The following is a 25,693-nucleotide window of genomic DNA, read 5'->3' as shown; positions in this document are numbered from 1 at the left end:
ATAAGTTTATGTGAGTAGAAAACACATACACACACCCTCCGTTTTATATTTAATATGTTTCTCCTTTGTTGAGAAATAATGTTTCATCTATGCTTTGAAGCCTATCCCCTGCTACATCAGGGACCTCTTCTATTGATACCTCCTTTATTTTACATCTTCAGCCTTTTGCTCTCTACTGGTTCCTTCCTTTCAGAAAACAAAACAAAACAAAAAAATTCTCCCTCAGTTTAAATCCCTCCAGTCTCCATATTCTGTCATCTTTATAACTATGTTTCCTTGAAAGACTTGCCTGTGCTTGCAGTCTCTTCTGCCTCACTTTCCAAATTGCTCCTTTCTTAACTGAAATTGTTCTTTTAAAGATTATTTCCTTGATGCTAAATACCATAGACATTTGAGTCTTTAACTTGGCAGCATTGGATATTGTTGACTTTTTCCCAAAAGGCTCTTTCTTGCCTTAGTTTTTGAAATAACCTGTTCTCCTAACTTTCATTTTTACTCATCTGGCTACATCTTCTCAGTCTCTTCTTCGGACATCATTTACCTTACCAATTTGTAAAATGTAGGATTTTAAGAATCTGTCCTAGGCCATCTTACTTCTTACTCTATGTATTCTCCTTGAGTATTAGCTACTCCTAGGGTTTCAGTTAGCATGTATATCCTGCTGACATCCAAACTTCTGTCTCCAGCCCACTTTTCTCTCTTGAGTATCATCAAATGTTTGTATCTCAATCTTGAATGTCATATCCTTGCTTAGTTGATATTGGTACTTAAATGCCTCACGAGAGCCTTTAATGCAGCCTGTTCAAAACTGTATTTACTAAACACACAAAATAAAAACTGTGTTTATCGTTCCCATTTCAGTCCCCCCGACACCCCCTTTTTCTCTCTCTCCACACAGACACCACACACACACACACACACACACGCGCGCGCACACACACACACACGCACGCACGCACACACGCACACCCCTTGCCACCTCCCGTGTTTTTTCAATTAGTACATGGTACCACCATCCTCGCAGTTCCACGTGCCAGAATTCTGGTTGTCACTCATAGCTTTTTGATCAAGATTCCATTTATTTTTCTTAATCCATTTTCATTTTATTTTCCATTAATAAACAGGTGATGATAATCTTATATTTTGAAGTCTAAAACGTACTTCCTTAAGCCTTTCCTAATTTTTGGAGGGGTTGTTGTAAGTTGGAATTAAATCCTTTGGCTCTTGATATTAAAAAATGACAACAAACGATTTACTTTTCATAAATTAGTAAATTTGTTGCTTTAAAAAGCGTAGATGGGTAGATGAGCAATTATACAGGAGAAAGTGTGTGTTAGCTTAACTCCATCCCTGTAGACACCCAATCTTCTAGAGCTCAAATGCGTCCCCTGCCGCCTCTTACTTGGTTTCTCTCTCCCCACCCCTACCCACCCCATCACCTTTCAGCTTTGGTCTAGGCCTTGAATCCATTTTCAACTTGTAGTCAGAATCTCTTTTTCCAAAATAAAATATGGTCCTTTCTTTTTCTTCCTTGTAAACCTAACATAGCTCTCCATTGCTTGAGTGATATCATCCAGAAAGCACTTCCGACTTGGCAGCTTCTGACCTCTCTAGCCTCATCTTTTGGCATTGACCAGTGCCTCCCACTCACCACTTAGTTTGTTTGTTTTGGGTTTTTTTACAACAGGTTTTTATTAGCTATCTATTTTAGACATATTAGTGTATATATGTACACCACCAAGTTTTAAACTCGAACGCATTGTCTTAATTTCTGCTCATCTTTAAAATCCCATACTAGATATTTCCTCCTCTTGAGAGCTTTTCCTTGATCCTTGAAGGATAGGAGTTAATTAACACTTGGAGGTATTGCCATAGTGCCCTCTGTGTATTCAGTCACAGCATCATCATTCACTCAGTTAATGACACTAGAAACATCTTAGATGTTTGCCTTTCCCTTGTTCTCTGTGTCTATTTCCATAACATTTTTGTATCTGTCAGTCTTCATTACCACTATCTTACTATAGGACCGCATCTCTCTTTTTTTTTTTTAAACTTAAATTACCGTTTGTTACATATCTCATCATGTCATTTTCATGTTTAACCTCCTTCACTGGCCTTCAAGATAAAATTCACTCTCATGAAAACCCTTTATAGGCCTTCTTTTTTCTCTCATTCTCCAGTGTCTGCCCTGTGCATCCTGTATTAAACTCAGGTCTCCATCTAAATGGACTATGCTTTCTTGTTTCTGTGCTTTTGTACATCTTGTTCCTTGCCTTTCTTTACCCGTCTCACTTTCCTAAATGTCATTAAAGTCTTGCCTCCAGTGCCAATTCCCATAGGACATCCTCTGTGACCTTTTTTCTTCCCAGTTTCTTTCCCATTTCCCCTCAAGTTAGGTGCCTTTTGTACATGCCTGTCAATATTGTAACATTTATGTCACTATTTTATCTCTATACTCCCAATATCTAATCCAGTTCCTGGCATATGGAAAGTGGTCAGTAAATACTAAATTACAGTACATAAGCATTTGATTGAATTTCATTTTCTCCTTATCAGAAGGCCATTTTGTCTAGTTTGCCACAGGTATTTTGCTTCCGACTTGTCTTCTAGGGTGCTAACAGCCCTAACTATAGTTTGTTAGTCGTAGACTTGTCTCATTGCCATCCCATTTTATTGCATATGTTGACTTTGAACTTACACTGCTGTCTGTTCCTGGAGTGGCAAATGAAGTAATACTACATGGCAGTTAGATTGCATCCTTATACAAATATAGATTTAAATAGGGAAAAAAGCCACAGAAGCACTTTGATTCATATATATTAATTTGATTTTAGCAACCATACTTTGCAACTGTCTTCTGAAAAATTCTTTTGAATCCCTGTTTGTGCAGAACATCTAGCATAGTTATTAGAATAGAGATCATGAATTTTTCATTATTTTTCTATCAAGAAATTAATATAGAAAATAAAGTCACTACTGTGTAATGGTTAGCATTTTAAGCTCTGTAGTCAGACAGATATGGACTCCAGCCCTGACTCTTCCAGGTTGTTTTCTTGGTAAGCTGTTTTACTTCTTAAAGCCTCCATTTCCTTGTGAAAGTACCTACATCATAATGTTGAAAGGATGATATGAGGTGATGCTTATAAAGTACTTGCATGGTTCCTGGCTCTTAACTAATTTTTAACTACCAGCAAGATTCAGTCAAGTTTTTTAGGTAGTAATTTCTCATTTTAGTCACAAAGACTTACTATTCAGAGTAAATAGTTTGCACAGCTAGTATTAGCTGTGGATAATGTCTAAATGATCCTTGCTTGAATTGTATATTATTAATACATGTTAATCAAGATTTTGACTTCATGTTAAATATGTTTTAAATTGTTTTGATTTTATCTGTATATTTTGTGTTTCACAGAGGATGACTGCAAAGTAAACAATATTTTACCTTATATTTTATATGAGTGAAGTTTTAGAGGTCACTCTTTTCTCATTTAAAGCTTAAATTTTAACTCAAGATTATATTTTATATAGCATGAAGTTTTTATTTGATGATTGCTTGTTTCTGGTAATTAACATAACTGACTTTTTTTAAGTAATAAGATGTATTTTTAGAGCAGTTTTAGTTTACAACGAAATTGAGCAGAAAGTATGGTTTCCATATACCTGCTGTCCCCACACGTGCACAACCTCTCCCGCGATCAACATATCCTGCACCAGAGTGGTACATGTGTTACCATTGCTGACCCTACATTGACACCCAAACTGTAGTGTACATTGGGATTCACTTTTGGTGTTGTATATTCTCTGGGTTTTTACAAATGTGTAATTGATGTTTTAAAAATCCTGTCTGGGGCTTCCCTGGTAGCGCAGTGGTTGAGAGTCCGCCTGCAGATGCAGGGGACACGGGTTTATGCCCCGGTCCGGGAAGATCCCACGTGCCGTGGAGCGGCTGGGCCCGTGAGCCATGGCTGCTGAGCCTGTGCGTCCGGAGCCTGTGCTCTGCAACGGGAGAGGCCACAACAGTGAGAGGCCAGTGTACCACAAAAAAAAAAAAAAAAAATCCTGTCTGAAAAAATCTTTCATTGGTGAATTTAATCCATTTTAATTTCATGTATTTACTTATTTATTAGGGCTTAAATCTCATCTTTCTTCTCATGCTTTCTATTTATCCTGCCTAGTCTCTGTCCTTTTTTCTTACCTTTTCTTGGATTGCTTAGTTTTTGTTTATTTGATTCTTTTTCTGTATTAGAAGTATGTTGTGTTTATATACATACCTATATATACACACACACCCCTACCTAAAGACATTGTCTTGTATAGTCAGTGTTCATCTAAACTTTACGTATGTATTTATCACTGTTTTGTTCTTCATTTATCCTACGTCTCAGATTTTACCTCAAGTAAGATCTTTTTGCCTAAGAATACCCTTTAGAAATTTCCTTTTAGTGTGGGTCTGTTGGTAGTGATGTCTTTCAGTTTTTGTTGGTCTGAAAATAACTATTTTGCCTTCATTCTTGAAATATTTTTACTGGTTTTATTTATTTATTTATTTTAAAAAATTCATTTATTTTGGCTGCACCGGGTCTTAGTTGGGGCATGCGGGATCTTTAGTTGCAGCATGGGGACTCTTAGTTGTGATATGCAGACTCTTAATCGTGGCATGCAGACTCTCAGCTGTGGCATGCAAACTCTGTAGTTGCGGCATGCATGCAGGATCTAGTTCCCTGACCAGGGATTGAACCCGGGGCCCCTACATTGGGAGTGCAGCATCTTACCAACTGGACCACCAGGGAAGTACCTTTACTGGTTTTAGAATTTTAGGTTGGTAGTTATTTGAAGATATTATTTTACTGTCTTCTGACTTAAATTATTACTATTGACAAGTCAGCTGACTCTGTAGAGAGACAATCTTGAATGGAGCAAAAGCAGTGTTTAGAGATTAGATAACTGAGCATATTTTAAAACAGATGAGCAAGATCAGTCTATAGATTCATGAAGGCCAGAGAATTCCAAGTAGGATGAATATAAAGAAATACTCACCCAGACACATGTTAATGAAATTTCAGAAAATCAAGGCAAAGAGAAATTCTCAAAAGCAGCCAAAGGGGGAAAAATATATTAGAAATAAAAGTTAAGAAAGAAAACATTCTAGGCAAATATCAACTGAAAGAAAGCTGTATTATATCAGACACAGTAAGTAAAATTTAAAGCAAAAAAAATTACAGGAAATAAGGTGATTGTTTCATAACTATAAAAGTTTAAAATCACTAGGAACATACAATAATTCTAAATTAGTGTGCATAGTAACATACCCACAAGATAGATAAAAAATTGACAGTACTTTTAGGAGATATGGACAGATCCACAGATTATAATGGGAGATTTCAACACACACATAGAGGACAAGTAGATAAAAATAAAACAATATAAAACAGAACATATAGTGTGGGTATAGAAAAATTCAGTGGGATTGACAGACTTGACCTAATGAATATGTAACCTCCTAACATTTGCAAAATGTATCTTCTTTTTAAATGTGGACTTTTATAAAAATTGACCATGTTGGGTCATAAAGCAGGCCTCAGCAAATTTCAAAGGATTGAAAGAGTTTATGTAAGACTGACATTGTTTCTTCCTTAAATGTTCGGTAGAACTCATGGGTGAAACTTAAAGGATTGGAATCGTATGGAATATGTTCTCTGACCACGGTGGAATTAAACTAGAAATCAGAAACAATAAAGATAGTGCAAAAGTCTCAGTGGAAATGAGAAGATATTTTTAGATGAATGATAGTGAAAGTGCTACACAGCAAAAATTTGTGAGATAAATCTGAAACAATATCTAGAGGGAAATTTATAGCCTTATATACGTATATAGGAAAAGAAGAAAGACTAAGACTTTATAAACTGAACATCTATTTCAGTAAGTCAGAAGATGAGCAGAATTAAAGAAGGAGGAGAAGAAAGAAAAGAGCAGAAATTTTGATACAGGAAACAAACATACAATATAGAGAATCAACCAATCCAAAAAAGGTGTGTGGGGTTTTTTGTGGGTGAGGGGGACTAATAAACTTGGAAACAAGAAAGAGAGAAAAGACAACCATTATCAGGAATGAAAAAAGCAATGTTGCTACAGAGCCTACAGGTATTTTAAAGGAAAACAAAATATTGTAAATGACTTAAATTTAAAATTTTTGTGAAATGGATAAATTTCTAGAAAGATACAACTTAACAAAATTGACACTAGAAGAAACAAATAGTTCTGTAACTGTTAAAGAAATCTAACCTGTAATTAAAATCTTTGATCATAGAAAACTCCAGGTACAGAGGACTTCATCTATGAATTCTACCAACCATTTAAGGAAGAAATAGTGCTAATCTTTTAAAAACTTTTGAAGAGCAGCTAAGGCAGAAACACTTCCAACTTATTTTATGTAGGCCAGCACAGTGTTCTCAAAATTCAAGAAAGACTGTACAAGGAAGGAAAGTTATAGTCTAATATCGCTTATAAAAGTAAATGCAGGACTTCCCTGGTGGCGCAGTGGTTAAGAATCCACCTGCCAGTGCAGGGGACACGGATTCGATCCCTGGTCCGGGAAGATCCCACATGCTGTGGAGCAACTAAGCTCGTGCACCACAACTACTGAGCCTCTGCTCTAGAGGCCACGAGCCACAACTACTGAGCCCGCGAGCCACAACTGCTGAAGCCCATGTGCCTAGAGCCTGTGCTCTGCGACAAGAGAAGCCACTGCAGTGAGGAGCCCGTGCACCACAACGGAGAGTAGCCCCCGCTCGTTGCAACTGGAGAAAGCCCGCGCGCAGCAGCGAAGACCCAATGCAGCCAAAAATAAATAAATTTTAAAATAAATAAATTTTTTTAAAAAGTAAATGCAAAAATATTAAATAAAATATTAGCAACCCAACAGATAATATATAAAAATGATAATTTATCAAGACCAAGTTTGATTTGTTTCAGGTATGCTAGGTTGGTTTAATATAAAGAAAATCAATGTAATTTTCTACACAAAGAAAAAGATTATATGATCATCTTAATAGATGCCAAAATATATAAAATTCAGCATTGATCTGTCTTTAAACTCTTAGCAAACACTAGAAGATAAGTTCTTTAATCTACAGTATACATTGGCTTTTCTTTTTGCTTGCACGTCTACATGCTGTGCTTCTGGGTCACCATGCCCCTGTGTGCCCTCTTTCTTCCTCCTGGCTTCTTTCTGCTGCTCCTGTTTAACCAGGCTCAGATGTTACCTCTTCTGTGCCTTCTCCCAGCTTCCTTCAGATAAAAATTTTTTTTCTTTACACTGTGTACTCATAGCTGTATTATCCACGATAGTCACCTTATTTTAAGGTCAGCTAATTAGCAATATTAATCCCATTTAATCCTTGGCCTTTAAACATATTCACAAGTCCCGAGGATTAGGATGTGGCATTTTTGGAAAGTCATTATTCTACCTATACAATCTGCCCTCTGACCCAAGATGCACATCTTTCTCACATGCAAAATCCATTTGTCGTATCTGCAAAGTCTCAACCTCATTACAGCCTTCATTCCACATCTAAAAATCTTATCTAAATCTCATTAATTTAAACATTCTAAATCTCATTATCTAAATCAGTTATGAGTGAGACTGTGTATAATCCACGCTGAGAACAATTCCTCTTAATCTGTGAACCTCAAGAAACAAGTTAACTCTTCCCAAAATACAGTGATGGAGACAGGCATAGGTTAAGAGTTAAAGACATTTTCCGTTCAAACAGAAAAATATTAAAGGTGTCACTGATCCCAAGCAGTTTCGAAATCCATCCCGGCAAACTCTGGTTTCAAGTTCTGGTAATAATTTTTCTGTAGCATGTGGCTCTGCAAGTTTCTGTCCTCTGAGTGTTTTTCATGAAGATTTCTTTTTCATGAAGGTTAACATGTATTTGTTGCTGAGTAGCTTTTGCAACCAGTTTCTTGTTTGTAGAGTTTTGAGTGTTTGGCAGCCTTTCATTTTGTACTCTCTGTCCCGTAAAATCCAAGCTGGTAGTGTTTCTGCTGGTATAAAGTTCCCAAGAATCTTGTGGATCTTTCATGTATGACACAAGGATTCACTCCATTAGACAAGAGGATCCTCTATGATTCTTTTGTAGATAATTTCATCGCTATTTTTGGCTTCTGCAGAGAAGGCTAAGAGGATCTATGAGTCACCCACTTCATCTTTTTAAAGACTGTTTATGTGATGAATACTCTGACTTCTCTGGAGTATTAGCAAAAGGTTGTCCAGACATCCTTCTTTTTAAGAGCAGCTTTGACCATGAATCTCAATTTTGGTGTATTTTGTACTCTGAATAAGATGAGAATTTCTTAAAACATTAAATCCTGGGGGGGTTTTTGGTTGAACATTTCTTCCCTTTGATTTACCTCTCTCTTCTTACATTTTAATATAAACAGTGAGAAGAAACCAGTCCACACCTTCAACACTCTATTTGGAAATTTCCTAAGTTCATTTCTTACATGTTTGGCTTTCTGCATAACTATAGGATACAGTTTTGCTAAGCTTTCTTTCATAATAACAAGGATTCCTCCAGTTTTCAGAACATGTTTCTCATTTCCTTCTGAGTTCTCACCAGTGGCACCTCTACTATCTACTGACGGTCCATTCATGACAATTTAGGTGTTCTCTGAGGCTGTTTGTGTTTTCCATACTATGCTCCTCGTGGAATTCCTTGCATCCTCACTTGGCAGAGTTGTTAACATTCGTATTTCTGCTAGTAGTCCGTTCAAGGCAGTCTAAGGTTATTTTTAAATCATGCCCCTCAAAATTCTCCTAGCCTCTTGCCCACTGCCCAATTCCAAAGCCACTTCCATATTTTTAGGTGTTTATTATCGGAACATCCCATTTCCAGGTACCAAGATCTGTAGTAGTTTCCTACTGCTGCTGTAACAAATTACCACAAATTCAGTGAGTTCGAACAACACTAATTTATTATCTTACAGTTTTGGAGATCACAAATCCAAAATGGGTCTCCCTGGGCTAAAGTCAGGGTGTTGTCAGGGCTGTGTTACTCTAGAAGAGAATGCATCTTCTTGCTGTCTCCAGCTTCTGGAGGCCCTGCCCATATTGCTTGGTTCGTGATCCCCTTCCATCTGCAAGCCAGCAGTAGCAAGTCAAGTCTTTCTCATGTTATGTCACTGTGATTCTGAGATGTCTGCCCTTCTCTCTGCACTTAAGGCCTCTTGTAATTACATCCCCAAAGGGTAATCCAGAATAAATCCCTATTTCATTTATTTATTTAAAGATTTTTTTGATGTGGACCATTTTTAAAGTCTTTATTGAATTTGTTACAATGTTGCTTCTGTTTTATGTTTTGGCTTTTTGGCCACGAGGCATGTGGGATCTTAGCTCCCCGACCAGGGATTGAACCCGCACCCCCTGCATTGGAAGGTGAAGTCTTAACCACTGGACCACCAGGGAAGTCCCTAAATCCCTATTTTAAAGTCAGCTAATTAGCAACTTTAATTCCATCTGCTACTTTAATTCTCCTTTGTTGTGTAACTTAGCGTACTCATATGTCCAAGGATTAGGATGTGGACATCTTTATGGGGCCATTACTCTACACACCACACTGGCACTTGGTGTAAGTCGTTAGTTCTCAATTCAGTTTTTATTCTATTGTGAACATTGGGCTCTTCAGAAGCAGACTAGTTTCATCCTTCCCACACACCCCCGTTTCTTTTCCCCAGTGATACTTAAAAAAAAAAAAAAATTTGAGGTGAAATTTGCATAACATACAAGTAGCCACTTAAAAGCATATACAGGGACTGCCCTGGTGGCGCAGTGGTTAAGAATCTGCCTGCCAATACAGGGGACCCGGGTTCAAGCCCTAGTCCGGGAAGATCCCACATGCCGCAGAGCAGCTAAGCCCGTGCGCCACAAGTATTGAGCCTGCACTCTAGAGCCTGCATGCCACAACTACTGAGCCCGCGTGCCACAGCTACTGAAGTCCACGTGCCCTAGAGCCTGTGCTCTGCAACAAGAGAAGCTGCCGCATTGAGAAGCCCGTGCACCGCAATGAAGAGTAACCCTGCTTGCCGAAACTAAAGAAAGCCCGCACACAGCAACGAAGACCCAACACTGCCAAAAATAAATAAATAAATAAATTTATTTTAAAAAAAAAAAAAAAAGCACATACAGTTCAGTGGCATTTAGTGCGTTCACAATGTTATGCAACCACAGCCTCCCTTTAGTTTCAAAACACTTTATTCACCCAGAACACCTAATGCGCATTAATTAATCACTCCCCATGCCTCCCTCCCTACATCCTCCTGGTAACAAATAATCTGCTTTCTCTATGTTTGTTTTCTCTATGTCTGTTTGCCTCTTCTGGATACTTCATTAAAAAGAATCATACAGTATGTGTCTATCCTTATGGCAGCACCACACTCTTTTGATGAATATAACTTTTTTTTTTTTTTCGGCATGCGGGCTGCTCCGGACGCGCAGACTCAGCGGCCATGGCTCACGGGCCTAGCCGTTCCACGGCATGCGTAATCTTCCCAGACCGGGGCACGAACCCCTGTCCCCTGCATCGGCAGGCGGACTCTCAACCATTGTGCCACCAGGGAAGCCATGATGAATATAACTTTGTTTTAATTTTTGAAATAGGAAGTGTAAGTCCTCTAACTTTTTCTTTTTCAATATTGTTTTGTCTGTTTGAGGACCCTTGCATTTCCATATGAATTTAAGAATCAGCTTTCCCATTTTAGTAAAATGGGTGATGTGTATTTTGATCAGGATTACATTGGGTCTGTGGATCACTTTGGGGAGGATTGCCCTCTTAACAATAGTAGGTCTTCTAATTCATGAACATAGAAGTCCTTTCATTTAATTAGTATGCTTTCATTTCTTTAGCAATATTTTGTAGTTTTGAGTGTGCAGGTCACTTCCTGAGTTAAATTTATTCCTACGTATTTTATTCTTTTGGATTCTATTATAAATTGAATTGTATTCTTAATATCATTTTTAGATTGTTCAATTGCTGGTGTATACAAACACATCTGATTTTTTTTAATAATTTTATTTATTTATTTATTGGGCTGGGTTGGGTCTTCATTGCTGCGCGCGGGCTTTCTCTAGTTGCGGCGAGCGGAGGGTACTCTCTGTTTCAGTGCGCAGGCTTCTCATTGTGGTGGCTTCTTTTGTTGCGGAGTATGGGCTCTAGGCATGCGGGCTTCAGTAGTTGTGGCACGCGGGCTCAGTAGTTGTGGCTTGGGGGCTCTAGAGCACAGGCTCAGTAGTTGTGGCGAACGGGCTTAGTTGCTCTGCAGCATGCGGGATCTTCCCAGACCAGAGATCGAACCTGTGTCCCCTGCATTGGCAGGTGGATTCTTAACCACTGCACCACCAGGGAAGTCCCTAGGTTATTTTTAGATATCCATGATCGCAAAATGGTAAGAGTCACTGCCCAAGAAAGTCAATAGTATTTAATATTTAATTTAATAGTATTTAGACAGTATTTAAATAGACAGTATTTAATACTGTCTATGAAATCTGCTTATTGATGCTTTAAAACCAAGCAGAGAGAAATTAATATATATATACATTTTTTTTCTTTGCTGTTTATTTGAAGTTTTATAGTAGTAATAATCAAAATGCAGTAAGGAAATAGCAAAGTTCTGCTGCTGCTGCTGCTGCTGCTGCTGCTGCTGAAAGTTACCGTTAACCTTTAGTGAGAATTGTATGTTTCATATTAGGATTAGACCTATAAAATAATGCTCTGAGGTCAAAGCTTTTGAACTCAATGAAGTATTTGTGTGCATTTGCTTTAGCTATAGGGATGTGGACTATTTATATTTGAACCACAGTACAAACATATTAACAACTGGAACTAGTAAATAGCAAATATGCATTACATTATATACTACAAGATTAACCAAACAGTATTCAACAAACTAAGTTATCATGGAGTTAATTGACATTGATTTATTATTAACTCAGAAGAAAAGTAGCTATTGAAAACTACTACCAACTCAAGACAACAAAATATCTTCCCTCCAAATTGCAGAAATTCCCAGCCATCTGTGTGTGTAGTAGCTGTACAGTTTTGCATGATAGCCAAACTTCTTAGTAGAATACAGTATCAGAAATTTTAGGAAACTAAATTAGTCATATGAATTTTAATTTATGAATACTAAATTTAGCTATACTTTAACTCAGTAAAAACCAAAGTATAGAATTGTATTTTATTCCTGTATAGAAACAAACAGAGTATTTACATATTTTTAAAAAATTAGCTCTGAGCCCATCCTATGTTCAACCAGTGGGCCTAAAACCATATTTTAAGAATAGGAAGTTATGATATTCTTATACAGGTGATTTCCATTGGTGGCATATATGCCAATCCAGAAGCTATTTGCCAAAATTCCTATGGCTTTACTTTACTGGGCTAGTTGAGATATTATCAATTTTAGTTTCCAAACCTCATTTTTAAAAAATATCACCTTACCCCCTTCTTCTTTCATTCCATCTGCAATGAATGTTTCACATTCACAATGCAACATTTAGTTCTCTGAATTTAAGCAGCCGCTGCAACTATACAGCTATATTCAGTATAATAAAATCCAGTGATTGTATTAACCTAAGACTGGTTAGAGAGATTTAATTTTAAATGTTTACTTCTTCACTCTTAAGATATTTCTAATGGAATGCTAACTGAATTTCTTGGAGGTTTTTTATTGTTTCATTTGAATACCCTTTCTTGAGAATTAGTAAATTTAATTAGCATCTAGCTAAAGGGAAATAGCATTTATACTGAATGTTGCTGAGGGACCTGCACCAAGCGTAAATAAGTCATACTTGGGTTAGGAGCTTAACCAAATACACCCAGAACACATAAGTAAACAAACAAGGGCTTGAATGTGATAGATAAAAGCAATTTTTTCAATATTGGTGTATGAAATGGAAGTTGTTTTGTTGTTGAGTGGTTTTTTTTCTCTTCCTTTCACTTTAATGATACAGAATCATTTTTTCTTAGGAAATGTTATAATATGTATATGTCTTGTTATGGTTCTACATACATTAAACTACAGTTGAACCCTGAACAACATGAGGGTTGGGGCTCCACCCCTCCCACAGTTGAAAATTGAGCGCATAACTTTACAGCTGGCCTCTGGTGTCTGCAGTTCCGCATCCACAGATTCAGCCAGCTACAGATCATGTAGTACTGTAATATGTATTTATTTTTAAAAATCTTAGTATAAGTGGACCTGCATGGTTCAAACCCTTGTTGTTCAAGGGTTAGCTGCAATTATTTTTCAAATTTATATAGGAAGATTTGAAATTAATAATAAAACAACCATAAAGTACTTTCAAGTCTTATGTCTGTTTATATTTATTAATAATTTGATGGTTTGACTATAGTTTTAGCATCCCTATATCTCAGTTATTCACTAGCACATGGAAGCAGAGAAGGGAAAAATGTCTTAGTTTCTTTCTTTCTTTTTTTAAACCAGCGCCCAAATTGGACTGATTCCCTTTGTAGTGATTTCCCAGTACTCTTAAAGTGAAATGAAATTCTTTGCTTGGCCTAAAAGTCCATACAGAAGCTGCCCCCCTGCTTTACGTCTTTTGCTGACAGCATCTTTGACTATGTTCTGATACTTGCATTTTTTCCTCTCCTCATATATCAACCTGTTTCTATCTTAGTGTCTTTGTACTTGCTTTAACCTATGTCTAGAACATACTCCCCTAGGTCCTTTTTGATATTTAGATCAAGATTACCTCCCTAAAACTCAGTGCAAGTTAGTGTAATACAGTCATTATCACACCACCCTTTCTAATTTTCTTCATAACACTTACTGTTATTTGGGATTATTTTATTTCTGGACTAAATTGTTTCTCTTCTGCTTTCTTACCCCCACTATAGAGTGTAAGTTCAAACCAGAGTGTAAGGAGAAACTGTCCTTTTCATTGTATCCTTAAGATCTAAATTCTAGAATATCACTTGATTCGTGGTACTCATTAAATAGTTGTTGAATTTATGAATCAGTCAATTGTTCCATCTGTAAGTATTAGATGTATTCTGAAGAAAACCTTCAATAAGATGTATTCTGAGGAATGCTTTTGGCTTATGTATTTTGGGCTGAAAGTTGTCAACATTTTAGTATTTCCATTTGATTAATTTTATCTTTTTTTTGTTGGTTGTTAATAAGAAATAATAAGTGTTAATCTTAATATCTAGAATTACAATTCCATTTTGACAGGTTGACTTTGGCAGAATATCATGAACAGGAAGAAATTTTCAAACTTAGACTAGGACATCTCAAAAAGGTATGTGAAGCATATGCTGGATTTTTAGTTTACCAGAGGTTGTGGAAAGTTGTGTTATAAGTTTCTTATTGAAGAAGTCAAAACTTAAGAGAGAAAGCACTTAAATTAAAAACTTTGGACCAAAAAAGAGGGGCATTAAAGTTGCATTTTTATGTTGAATATATTAAAATAACATTCCTTTACCTTGTGGCAACTTACAGACATTTGAGATGCTGATGATACCATGTCCCTGTAATGGAGGAATGATTCCTGGCCAGACCTCCAGGTTCTTACAATTACTCTGTTAGATGCTATCTTTTTGTTAAAAAGTGCTTCATATTTAAGATGAAATGTAAGATTCCATATTGTTTGTGTCCATTTCATAATAAATTGAAATAAGTATAAATTAATAACAAACATGTTTCTTTGGCTTAACTTTGAAGATATTGAATGCTCAATTAAATGTTTCAATTAAAATATGTACATTGGCAAATTTAGAAGAACCTGATCGTCAGTAATAATATGAAGTGATATAATTTAGAAAAACATTGTTATATGTTATTAGTAAATTTTTATAACGTGTAGCTTTGTACTTATTTGTAAACTCTGAAATTGTAATCAGTTCATTGTTTTTTAGTTCAACCACTTAAAGAAATAATAGAGTAGATTTTCCCCCTCAAAATGAAGTTACCGACAGATATAAAATTCTTTGCCTTTGATCCAATTTTTTAATTCTGCTTTCTGCTTGTCACATTACTTACGTTTCTTTAATAGGCTGAATAATAGCTAAACCTGAGTTAGTGAACTAATTGAAGATAGTGTCTATGAAGTCATCTCCCTGGGGTAGGGTAAGGTAGGTCAGAGAAGCGCATTCTTGCAGCAGCTACCATCTCACTATAGATGTTTTTGTTTTTGGAATGTTATCACCATGCTTCAGATCCCTACCATTTAACTACAGGGAAAAGAAAAAAATTATATTTTGTGTACATATGTATGTGTGTATATGTATATACACATATATATATATGTGTAATTTGTGTTAGTGTTCTTTACTATGTCATATCTGTCTATTCCCCTGCTCAGAAAAGTTTCAACCTAAGCTACTTGAACAGTAAATTCTAAAATGATTTATTCTGCTCTGTTTTGTTTTTGTATTCTATTGTAATTGTTGACATTTCTCTTGCTCTTTGGTGTAAGTAGGCAACTTCAGTCTGTTTTGTATCCGATGGAGTTGTAATGGGACTACAGAAGGGAAGAGGGGATTTTGTAGTTCATAATTAGTACAAGTATTTGTCTGCCCACTTAAGCTATTTTGATAATAAATTCATAGAGACCTGTGTTTGATGTCCCATATAAAGATTTATCAATTATTTTCTAACCAGCCTCTCATGATAATGGGATCCTAAAGAATATAATTAACTGGAGGGTTATTATTTTCACATATAATAGTAAATTTCAAGTTACTCTTTCTAATGATGAGATTTTACATGTTTTATTTTATGAAAACTTATTATAAAATCTGAAATAGTAAAGCAGTTAAATTAGGAATCAGCTATTTGTATTACAAAAACACTTAAAAGGATTCAGAGGAGGGTTTGTTTTTATTTTTGGTTGGTGGGTGGTTGGTTGATTTTAAAGCTTTCCTGGTACATTGAAAATATTTCATTTCTCTGAAACACTTCTATTTTGTAAGTGAGGTACATATACTTAAATGTCTAGATATTACGTAAACAGTTGTAAGCTGTTGTAGATTACTACACCTTTTCTTCTAACCTCCATATTATCTTCTTTCCCAGTGTTTGACTTCTCCACTTTTTGTATTTAGTCATTCTTTCTAATAATTGTCCCCTCCATGATCTTTTTCCTATTTTATTTTTTTTCAGCTTTTATCAAATTTACTGAGCAGTTTTAGATTTCTAACTTTATCTTCTTCTTAACCAATTTACAACATTACTTTTCTTTGATCTCCGTCATGGAATATTTGGGGAGAGTGGATGAAATAATGCTGAAATATACTATCATGTCTTGAATTCTCACATTTTCTTCTGAAAGACTATTTTGGGTGAGGAGAATGAATGCATTAGAAGAAAGTGGCTAGTAGTACACACAGAGAACAAAATTGAGTAAGTAGTGTCACCTTAGAGCACAAATAAATAGCAGTTGTCTGCTTACCACTGGGTATTAATTTTTGAGTCATACAATTTAAAAATAATCATTCAGTTACATGTGTTAAAAATAAGTTATTTGGCATTCTAAAGCACAGTTGGAAAGTAGGGCATTAAAAATAGGTCATTTTGTTTTCTAAAACACAGGTAGATTGGACACTTTTAACACATAGAGAGCAAGCTTGAGTTAAAAGAAAAGATGTTATCACCTCTACCTTAAGCCAACATGAACTATGCCCTGACATGTAACTATATAGCTTCTGCCATAGGCTGGATCTGATCTGTATTTGGTGTCCATGTAACCTGCATAGGAATTAATCATGTGACCTACATCAGCTTAGGGTTTAGATATGAAGCCCAGCATACTCCTGCATTAGCAAAGGTGACTCTTAGTCTCCCTTTAATAAAAACTCTTGAAGTTAAATGGAATTATTAGATTAAATTTGTTGACACCAAAGGAAAAAATGTCCATCATTGACAAAACCCATACCATTTGGACATAGGAGACTAGAAGGCCTATTTACTTTTTCTTGAGATAAATAATTTATGATGTGCATTGTGTTTCATAAAGATAATCATAATAATTGAATAGAGAAGCTGAAATATGAGAAAGTATATTTACCATTGAATAAATCATAAAATTCAGTTCATATTCTATACTATTCTGTAGGGTTAGAAACATAATAAATCCAAATCCAGTGAATCTGTTAGTGTGATAGAGTAACAAATGAGAGTTGAGCAGTAAGTCCATGGCTAAAATAAATACATATTTCTGGTAACCACCAAATAGTAAATGTAAACTTACTTAAGAGCTTATTTTCTTTTGAAATTAGGAAAGTTATTATGCAGCATCATCTTTTTTTAATATAGCAAGGATTATTTAATATTTATTGTTTTAGTTATTAATCAGTTTGTGAAATTATTGCTCACTCATTCACCAAAATTCCCTTTATTTCCACACTGCCTAAATCAGGCATGATTCAAATTCCCATTTCAGGAGAATTCATAATATTACATTTTATTCACTTTGAAGTTTTAACCATTCTAAAGTGAACATTAATGTTAAATTTGAATGCCAAGATCTTCTCTGTTTGCTTTGTCTAAATTAATACAGCTAGTAACTGGCAAAGCGAAACTTGAACCTTTTCTCACTGCTATTTCTTTTTTTTTCTCCTATTTCAGTGGCAGTACCCTTACGCTTTATTCCTACAGTTCTCTAGTTGTAGATAAATAGCAAGTTGATCCTTTTGTATTCAGAAGAATTAATTCACTTGTAGCTTTCTCTGCATGTTTCTTAGAGTAGTGTGAATGTTTGCTCTTTTTTTTTACCCCCCGAAAATGCTGTTTCATTTTCATTGCAGATAAAGGAGAGCAGTTAAGTTTTCCACACACACATACTTCTTTCTTTCTCTTATATATTACTTTCCTTGGGTATCCTGTTAGTGACTGTTCTATCAACTAGAATATTTCTTTATTATTAGCTGCTTCATTGTTTTTCATTCTAAGTTTATTTTTAAAGGTCAACAGGGAAAGCACTTTTTTTTGGCTAAAATGTGTGAATACACTCTAGTATAATTTTACCTTTTATAGAGCTAAAGATTTAATTGAATAGAACAGAAAAGAACTATACAGTAAAGTATATGGAGACTGTACAAATTATTCCTAAAACTTACTAAAAAATAACTTTTTTGCTACTAGTAATTATGCACAAACTTCCTTAATTATCACTCATTAAAAGCTTGTAGTTGCAATGGGAATAATTTCCTGTCTTCAAAAAGTTGTTCCTTTGAGGCAGAGCAACTAAATCCCATTTAAAATCCCATTGCACCTGTGCCACATGTGGAGTCTCTGGATTTAAGGAAACTAATAAACTAATAAACCACATACCAGTTAGCTTTTATGGTTGATCCTGTTTTGATACCAGTCTTTGATACATTCTAGTTATGGGAAAGTCATTTATCTTTGTGATTTGAGGAGTTCGGCTAGGTTGTTGTTTGTATAGTTCAGATCTTTATTCTGGAACTGAAGAAAACTACGTGGATGTGCTTTCCAAGAATTGTTACTGAACTAACACAAACAACTTTTTTAAAAATCCCTGAAAAACCATTTTCCTTGTAATAGATTATCTCCGTAGTCATATTATCATTTAAAAGATACAAGTTACCAATCATAATATGCCAAAATAAAGAGGAAGTAAGAATTTTGAAAGTTATTGGGACCAATAACTATGTCATGCCACCACTATTATTCAAGTTTGTGATGTGAACAACATGTGGAGGTGTTGCTCCTTATTTTCTAGTCTTCGAATTTTTTTGTCTTCTGGATTTTAAATATTTGATTATTTGGAGAGAATGCATATAGAAGATTTGACATCTCAATATGGAATATTAGATAGTATTGTAGGGATTGGCTTTAATGTATGTGTTTTGGTGTGTGTGTGTGTGTGTGTGTGTGTGTGTGTGTGTGTGTGTGAGAGAGAGAGAGAGAGAGAGAGAGAAGCCCTGAATATAAGTGTCAGAAATTTTTATTGGAAAAACATAACCGACTTGTAATTGAAACAGGATTAGTCAAGAACCATCAGCACCAACACAAGTGTATCTTTGCAGACCGAAGGAATCAGCTAAACAATTACAGTCATCTCAATCTCTACTAAAACAAAAATCACATCCAACATGCCACCTGACACCATTTCTTTCTCTCTCTCTCCTTTGCTCCTTGCGATGTGGCATTCATCTCTCCTTGTGCCTCCGTTCTGAAGAGATAACAGTATAGCAACAACTCTGCCACTGAAATCCTGTTCTCTGACCGATTTTGGCACCTGCAAAGAGAAACAACCAGTAACAGGCAGCCGCAGCATCAGTATTAATCTTCCATGATGAAATCTTTACAGGTCAAGAACAAGCACACAGCTCTTTTCTCACTCCTTCACAGTGGACCATGCAACTAGTTGAAATGGAAGACAATGGATTGTCTGCAAGCCTTTTGAACAGTGGAGGATACAGGGCATTGGTTTTAGGTGAATTAACCCCCAAATATTCTTGAAGTTTGATATCTCCTTTGGTCTTTCTTTCTAGAATACCACTGTCATCTGATTTTTCAAATCCTTACTTAGCATGACCACAAAGAATAAGTTTGCATATGTGGCATCTCGTCACTTTAGTTTCGAATAAAAGTATGAAAATAGTTAATGCTAGAGGGCTTAATCTCTAAAACTGTGTGTGCACCTTTATATTCAAGAAATTTTTCTCTCAGAGCCAACCACATTGTACATTATGTTTCTCTAGAACATAACACAAGATGCTACTTGTGTAGGAAGTAGTTTTCAGTGGAAATCTAGTGAAAATGCATTATACTAGAAAAAGTCACCATTAAGCCCATGAAGAATATTATGAGGTTCCTGACTTCTTGGCATGTGTGGGCAGGAAAAGTGCCAAGAAGAGTGTTGGAATTCTAAACTTGACATTTTGTGCTTAGTACTGCTTCCATTTAAAAATGAGTACCATCTATGAAAGCTGCCTGTGCTGAGAGAACATGGAACTAGCTGTAGATAGGAAAGCTCCCAGTGTATACTCTACTTCCTACTCTCATTGTAAACCTACAAACATATTCCTGGCTTTTTCCCCACCATTTATAATTATACATCTTTACTTGGTAGTAGATGATTGTTCACTTACCAAAGTGAAAATTTAGCAGTACAATGTGTTTTACTTCTGTAGTGTTTGATATTAATCCAGTTGTTATATAGGCAATGGAATTTTTTTAATTTTGGAAAGAATCTTAGAAGTCAAGTTAACCATTGGTTAGAGCAGGGTTTAATTTATTCAGGTTTGTAAGTTCAGTGTAGAGATCACTGTTTCACAAAAAAGAGAGAACAATTGCTTGGCCACTGGCCAAGAACTGTAACTCCATGCCGTTTATATGCATATGTACAGAGAGAGTCTAGAAGATTAGGTTCTTCTCATTATTGTGTAGAAAGTTAAATCTTTTCATACTTAAAAAAAATACGGAATCCACCAAAGTCCTGAAAAAAGGTTAAAAGAAGGCAGAAAGCTGGAGGAAAGTATAGTAGTAAGGCATTGTACCTGTATGTGCTAAGGCTTGGTGTCAGTACCTTGGCTAGTGTTTTTAACATCAAGGAATTTCATCCCCCGAATACAGTACCTGTGATTTCTTTTTCAGGAAGTGTACTAAATATTTAAAGTTTGCCAGAGAGTTGAACTGTTACATATATTTGTTGCTGAGAAGATAGGGTTGGGTTTGTTTAAACAGAATGGGGGAACTGACAGAATTAAAACCCGTCCATTTTAACACTTAACTCCCATTTAAGGGTTTTGATGTATATATTTATGCATTTGAAGAGAGATTAATGACCCCCCACCCCCCAAAGAAGGAATTGAAGTGCAGAGAGAGGAAAACATTAAGGTTCTAAAGTAATTAAGTCAGTTAAACACACCTGAGGTATGTTTGATGCAGTATGCTCCCCTCAGTAATATCCAGCTCAGTGATTGAGGATGGGCATGGAGGGAGCATATATATAGTTAGGAAAGAAAACCTCCCTAGGAATTTCATAATATTTGTCCCTTCTCCTCCTCCTACCCTAGTCCTCAATCTATACAACCATACTCAAGCAAAAATAGGATTATGGGCAGTAGTTTCAAAACCCATCTCTATACATTGAATGTGGTTTTTTTGTTGGTTGGTTCGTATTTCCAATGGCTCATGTCTCTCATATCCATATTTAAGATATATTAAAGAATATAATGGAGAAAAATTTAAAGACATTTAATAAGGATAAATTTGAAGTAAATCGGTAAAAATTTTCTTAATTCTTTTTTTCTGCACTGCCCTTTCTGTTAGCCTTTAATAGTGCCTTTTGTTAATTTCACATTTCACTCTCCTGGTGATAAACTTTTAGAATGACATTATAAATATTTAATGAAATTAAAACTTAATTTGAGGACCTGGAGATACTAACTTTTGAGGGATTTGTATTGTTCATACTACTAAATGAATTTGGTGTTAAACTTGTTGAAACCTCATTCTGAACTAGTTTTCCCAGATGGACTGATGCTGTTATGGTGCTGTTGAATATATTATTGTAAGTGATAAGCTTTTCTCTGCTTTCACCATCTTCATAATATACCACACAGAATTCTTCTGCCAACCCTCATGGATTATAGGCAAGCTGAGAACGATATATCAGAAAATACTTTCTGTCTTATCTTGGCTTTATAGAAAGGCTGCTCTTCGAAATTGAGGGTTTTTTTGTGGGGCTGACATGTAACATACATTAAAGATTTGCTAAAGAAGTTTAAACTAGGATGTTTAATTTTTTTAGGAAATCCATTAGTTTTACATGTGAAAATGCATTTTATAACTCTTTAAGCTTTATAGTTTAATGCCTACACACCCCCACTTAAAAAACAAAATTGCCATTAAAGGAAATGCTCAAAAATACCCCAAATCTGCCTGGCAGTTTTAATCTGACATTTTACAGAGATTCTGCTGTTGCTGTAACGTAATTTTAGCTTAGAATGTTAAGCCAAGAGGATACTAAGTTGCCAGAAAGGACTTTGATTACAAATAGAAAGCATTTCTATGCTAAATATCTGGTGAGGGACAAACTGGTTTTACCTTCCATATAAATTTTTAAAAGTTAAAATTTTAGAAGGTGGTATGTTTTGCAGGTTACTTAAATGATGAGGCAATATTGAGATCTGTTGTATACTTGTCTAACCTGGGTATTTTAATATATTTAAGTAATTCAGAATATTAGATCTTATTTTAAAATACTGTTAAAATAGCTGTAGTGTGTACTGTTAAGGCCCATTGCTATATCTTTTTGTTTAAATGGAAAAGAGCCATGTCCTGTTATTGTATGTGATTACCAAACCTACCTTTCTCTTTAATGGGATCTTTTCTTACTCATGTCCCTTCAACACCATAATTGTCTACAGAGACCAGTTCCCGTCTAGAGATGCTGTTTGTTTCTTCTTAGACCTTCTCTGCTTTAATTGCTTAGCTGGTGGATGACTTGAGGATTGAAACTTGGTGTTCTTACTAAACATGATCTAGCTGTCTGGATTGCCTCTCTTTTTTATTTTAATAATTTGGACTACCTTTGCCATGCGTTACAGGATTCCATTCCATAATGATCCAGATCAGTTTTGAGCCCAGGTCTGCCTTGCTTCTCCTGAACCCTCTGAAAACAATTAATTCTGAGGATGGCCCAGAGGCTAATGTCAGTCTCAAGCAAGGAGAGCGTGGCCTACAGTATATAGATCTTTGGAAATGATCTGCAGTAAAGATAAGTTTAGTTGCTAAGACTACCATATTCTAGACTGTTGTACCTTGGGGCTAGACCAAAACTGGGCCTTGCCCCTTTCTGTAAGGAGAGGATACTAAGCAGTATTGCCTAGTGTTTGCCTAAAAGTATGTGTATTAATCTGTTCAGGCTGCCATAACAAAATACCATAGACTGGACAGCTTAAACAAGAGAAACTTATTTCTCACAGTTCTAGAGGCTAGAAGTCTAAGATCAAGGTCCAGCAGGGTTTAGTTTCTGATGGGGCTCTCTTCCTGGTCTGTAGATGGCCGTCTTCTCAAGCCTTCACATGATTTTTTTCTCTGTGCTCCCACAAAGAGATGGTGGGGTTGGAAGGAGAGATCTCTTTCTCTTCCTCCTCAAAAAGCCACTAATCCCATCCTGAGGGCTCCACTCTCGGGACCTAAGCTAGCTCTAATTACCTCACAGAGTCCCCTTCTCCAGATACTATCACATTGGGGTTTAGGGCTTAGACATACAAAATTTGGGAGGAACACAAACTTCAATCCATAATAGCATGTATACTTTTTCTCAGTGGGATTTGAGAGAAATTACTTAGAGTTATTGAATTATCTTTCCTCTAGAATTGTGTCACTTTAAGGTCCAGGATATTGTGGAATAAATATTAAATTACAATATGGAAGATGTAAATATATTTCACTGAGGACTATGGAGGATTTATGTTTATTTGCATATGACTTTGTTATAGTTCCTTCCCTTGACATGCCTCTTAAATACCTAGGATCCAGCTTTTCTTTTAAACTAGTGCTCCTGACATTTTGTTTCTTCCTGTAAACTTTACAATTCCAACTGAATGAAGCTTGCCTGTGCTTTTGTATTGTAAGATCTTACGGGGCATACTTGTCATGTTTTATAGAGGGTAAAAAGCTTGCTTAGCTGGCACAGACATACATTTTATTTTCTTTAGTAAGTATATTATGATATTGATTACTGCCATTGTATAAACATCTGAAGATTACCAAAAATTATAAAACAAATGTAATTATGTGTCAACAATCTAGTTGAATCTCATAATTATATATTTATGAGTTAATAAAATTTAATATCTATAAATTCATTTTTAAAATAGTATCCCCATACCACATTTTTCAAATGAAAGCTGAAACAAGTAATTTTGCTGGTATTCTAATAGGCATTTCACCGTTTTATCAGATTATTTAAAATTATACCAACTTACTAAGTGTTTACTAACTTCCTACATGTATAAGAAATTAATGGCAGGTTTTAAGGCAGCAAACATTAGTAATCTGAAGAAAGAAAGTTACCACTTTCTGTGTTCTGTGGCATAAATGAATTTGAATTTTTTCATACTCATGGGCACAGCTATATGGCCAGTTTCTTATTCTACTTTATATAACTAAATGGAGACAACTGAACTGTGGTTTGACTTTATTGTTTCAAAGCTTTTTAATCTATTTCCTCTCCTTATAATGAATCTTCAGTTATTTAATCCCCTGGGACATTATCTTACCTTTTTTCTTTTTTATTAAAATTAGAAATATTTGTAACTGAAGCTACATTAAATGAGGAAATTTCAGAGAATTTAGTGTATCTGTTTTAGAAAACTCTCCCCAAAATTTTAGAAAAGTTCATCTTCACTTAAATTTATTTATTTTTCTTTCTTTTTTTACTTAAATTTTATTTTGAAGGTTTCTATGTATCATCTAATGCCTAATTTACATTAAATATCTCTGCAACAAGTAGTGGTGGTTTCATTTTGAAATAACTGAAATAATCTTAAGGTCAGGTGGAATATGAACAACATACTTAGATTTAGTTTTTTAATCTGTGAATGTTTGTTTTTTGTTTTTCTTTATGATACTTAGAATATTCCTTTCACTTTAAGCCTTAGATACAGGTGTAATAGACTTTATATCTCTATTATCTGCTTTACGATGAAATAATATTTATATTTTCAAAGTAAATTTCAGAACTATTAATTTTTTGAGATAAAGGATTTTTTTAAAAAATATCAGAAGATAAATCATTAAGAGACAGTGCTAATGAAAAACAAATATTTAAATAACCTCTATTCCATGTGGTATAGATTTATAACGGTAGTGGTACACATTTAGGCCAAGGCAATCTGGATTAGTTTACTTAATAAATAGTTACTCAAAAATATTATAAAATTGGGCATTCATAGAACTTTTCACTGAAATTTGGTATGTTCTTGTTTGTTAAGTAGTACTTAAATTTATATTGACAAATCAAGAGGTATGTGTGTAATGGGTGATTTTATTTGTTTTGGTGTCTAATTTTTTTAAATGTTCTAAAAATTATATATTTTGAGACATGAAAAATATTTATCAAAATGTTTAGATTAAATGAATGTTAAAGTAAATTTCTTTAGGTTTGCCTAGGTCTGCTCTGATAACTAAGGATCTGCCACAGCTATTCGTAAAATTTTTGTTTTAAGAGTCTCTTTAAAATTGTAGTGGGATTTATCCAAAGTGAGTGGTCAGACTGTGTGTGTGTGTGTGTGTGTGTGTGTATTCCAAATGTTGTCAGGTCTCAGAATAATCAGTAGTTCTGTCTCCTACCTTTCTTCCTCTTTTAACTGTTGTGAAATATCTTCATTTCATTTGTTTTGTACTAGTAAATTATTCCCTCGTAAATTAAAATTTGGATGTACCAGAAATAAAACTTTCAGCTCATTTTGTGTTATAAGTCAGTTTCAGACTACCTTGCAGTCATTTTCAGTTTAGACATTATAAAAATAGATTTCTTGTGGTACAGAATAAAAGTCAGCATCTCGTTAGGTATAAAGATTTTCATGTGGAGGATGGTTTCTTGAAATAGGCTTTTGCCTTATCTATCTTTCAGGCATTGAAAAGAGCACTTTGGTCTTTTAACTCAGTGGAACTTTATAATACACTA

The 25,693-nt window shown here is 35.2% G+C and overlaps 1 protein-coding gene across 2 annotated transcripts in view; it reads left to right on the top strand.

Annotated features, from left to right (window-relative positions):
* TLK1 (tousled like kinase 1) overlaps nucleotides 1-25,693 on the top strand; it is a 152,312-nt gene that overhangs the window by 107,781 nt on the left and 18,838 nt on the right. For both annotated transcript variants that reach the window (XM_082841632.1, XM_082841633.1), the window contains exon 12: nucleotides 14,257-14,323. In XM_082841632.1, the coding sequence (XP_082697758.1) occupies nucleotides 14,257-14,323 (67 nt within the window). The remainder of the gene's footprint in view (nucleotides 1-14,256; nucleotides 14,324-25,693) is intronic.

Source organism: Leucopleurus acutus (genome assembly GCF_964270905.1).
Source record: "Leucopleurus acutus genome assembly, chromosome: 6".
Classification (NCBI taxonomy): domain Eukaryota; kingdom Metazoa; phylum Chordata; class Mammalia; order Artiodactyla; family Delphinidae; genus Leucopleurus; species Leucopleurus acutus.
The sequence above is the reverse complement of the archived record's forward strand: the minus strand, read 5'-3'. Positions and strand labels throughout refer to the sequence as shown.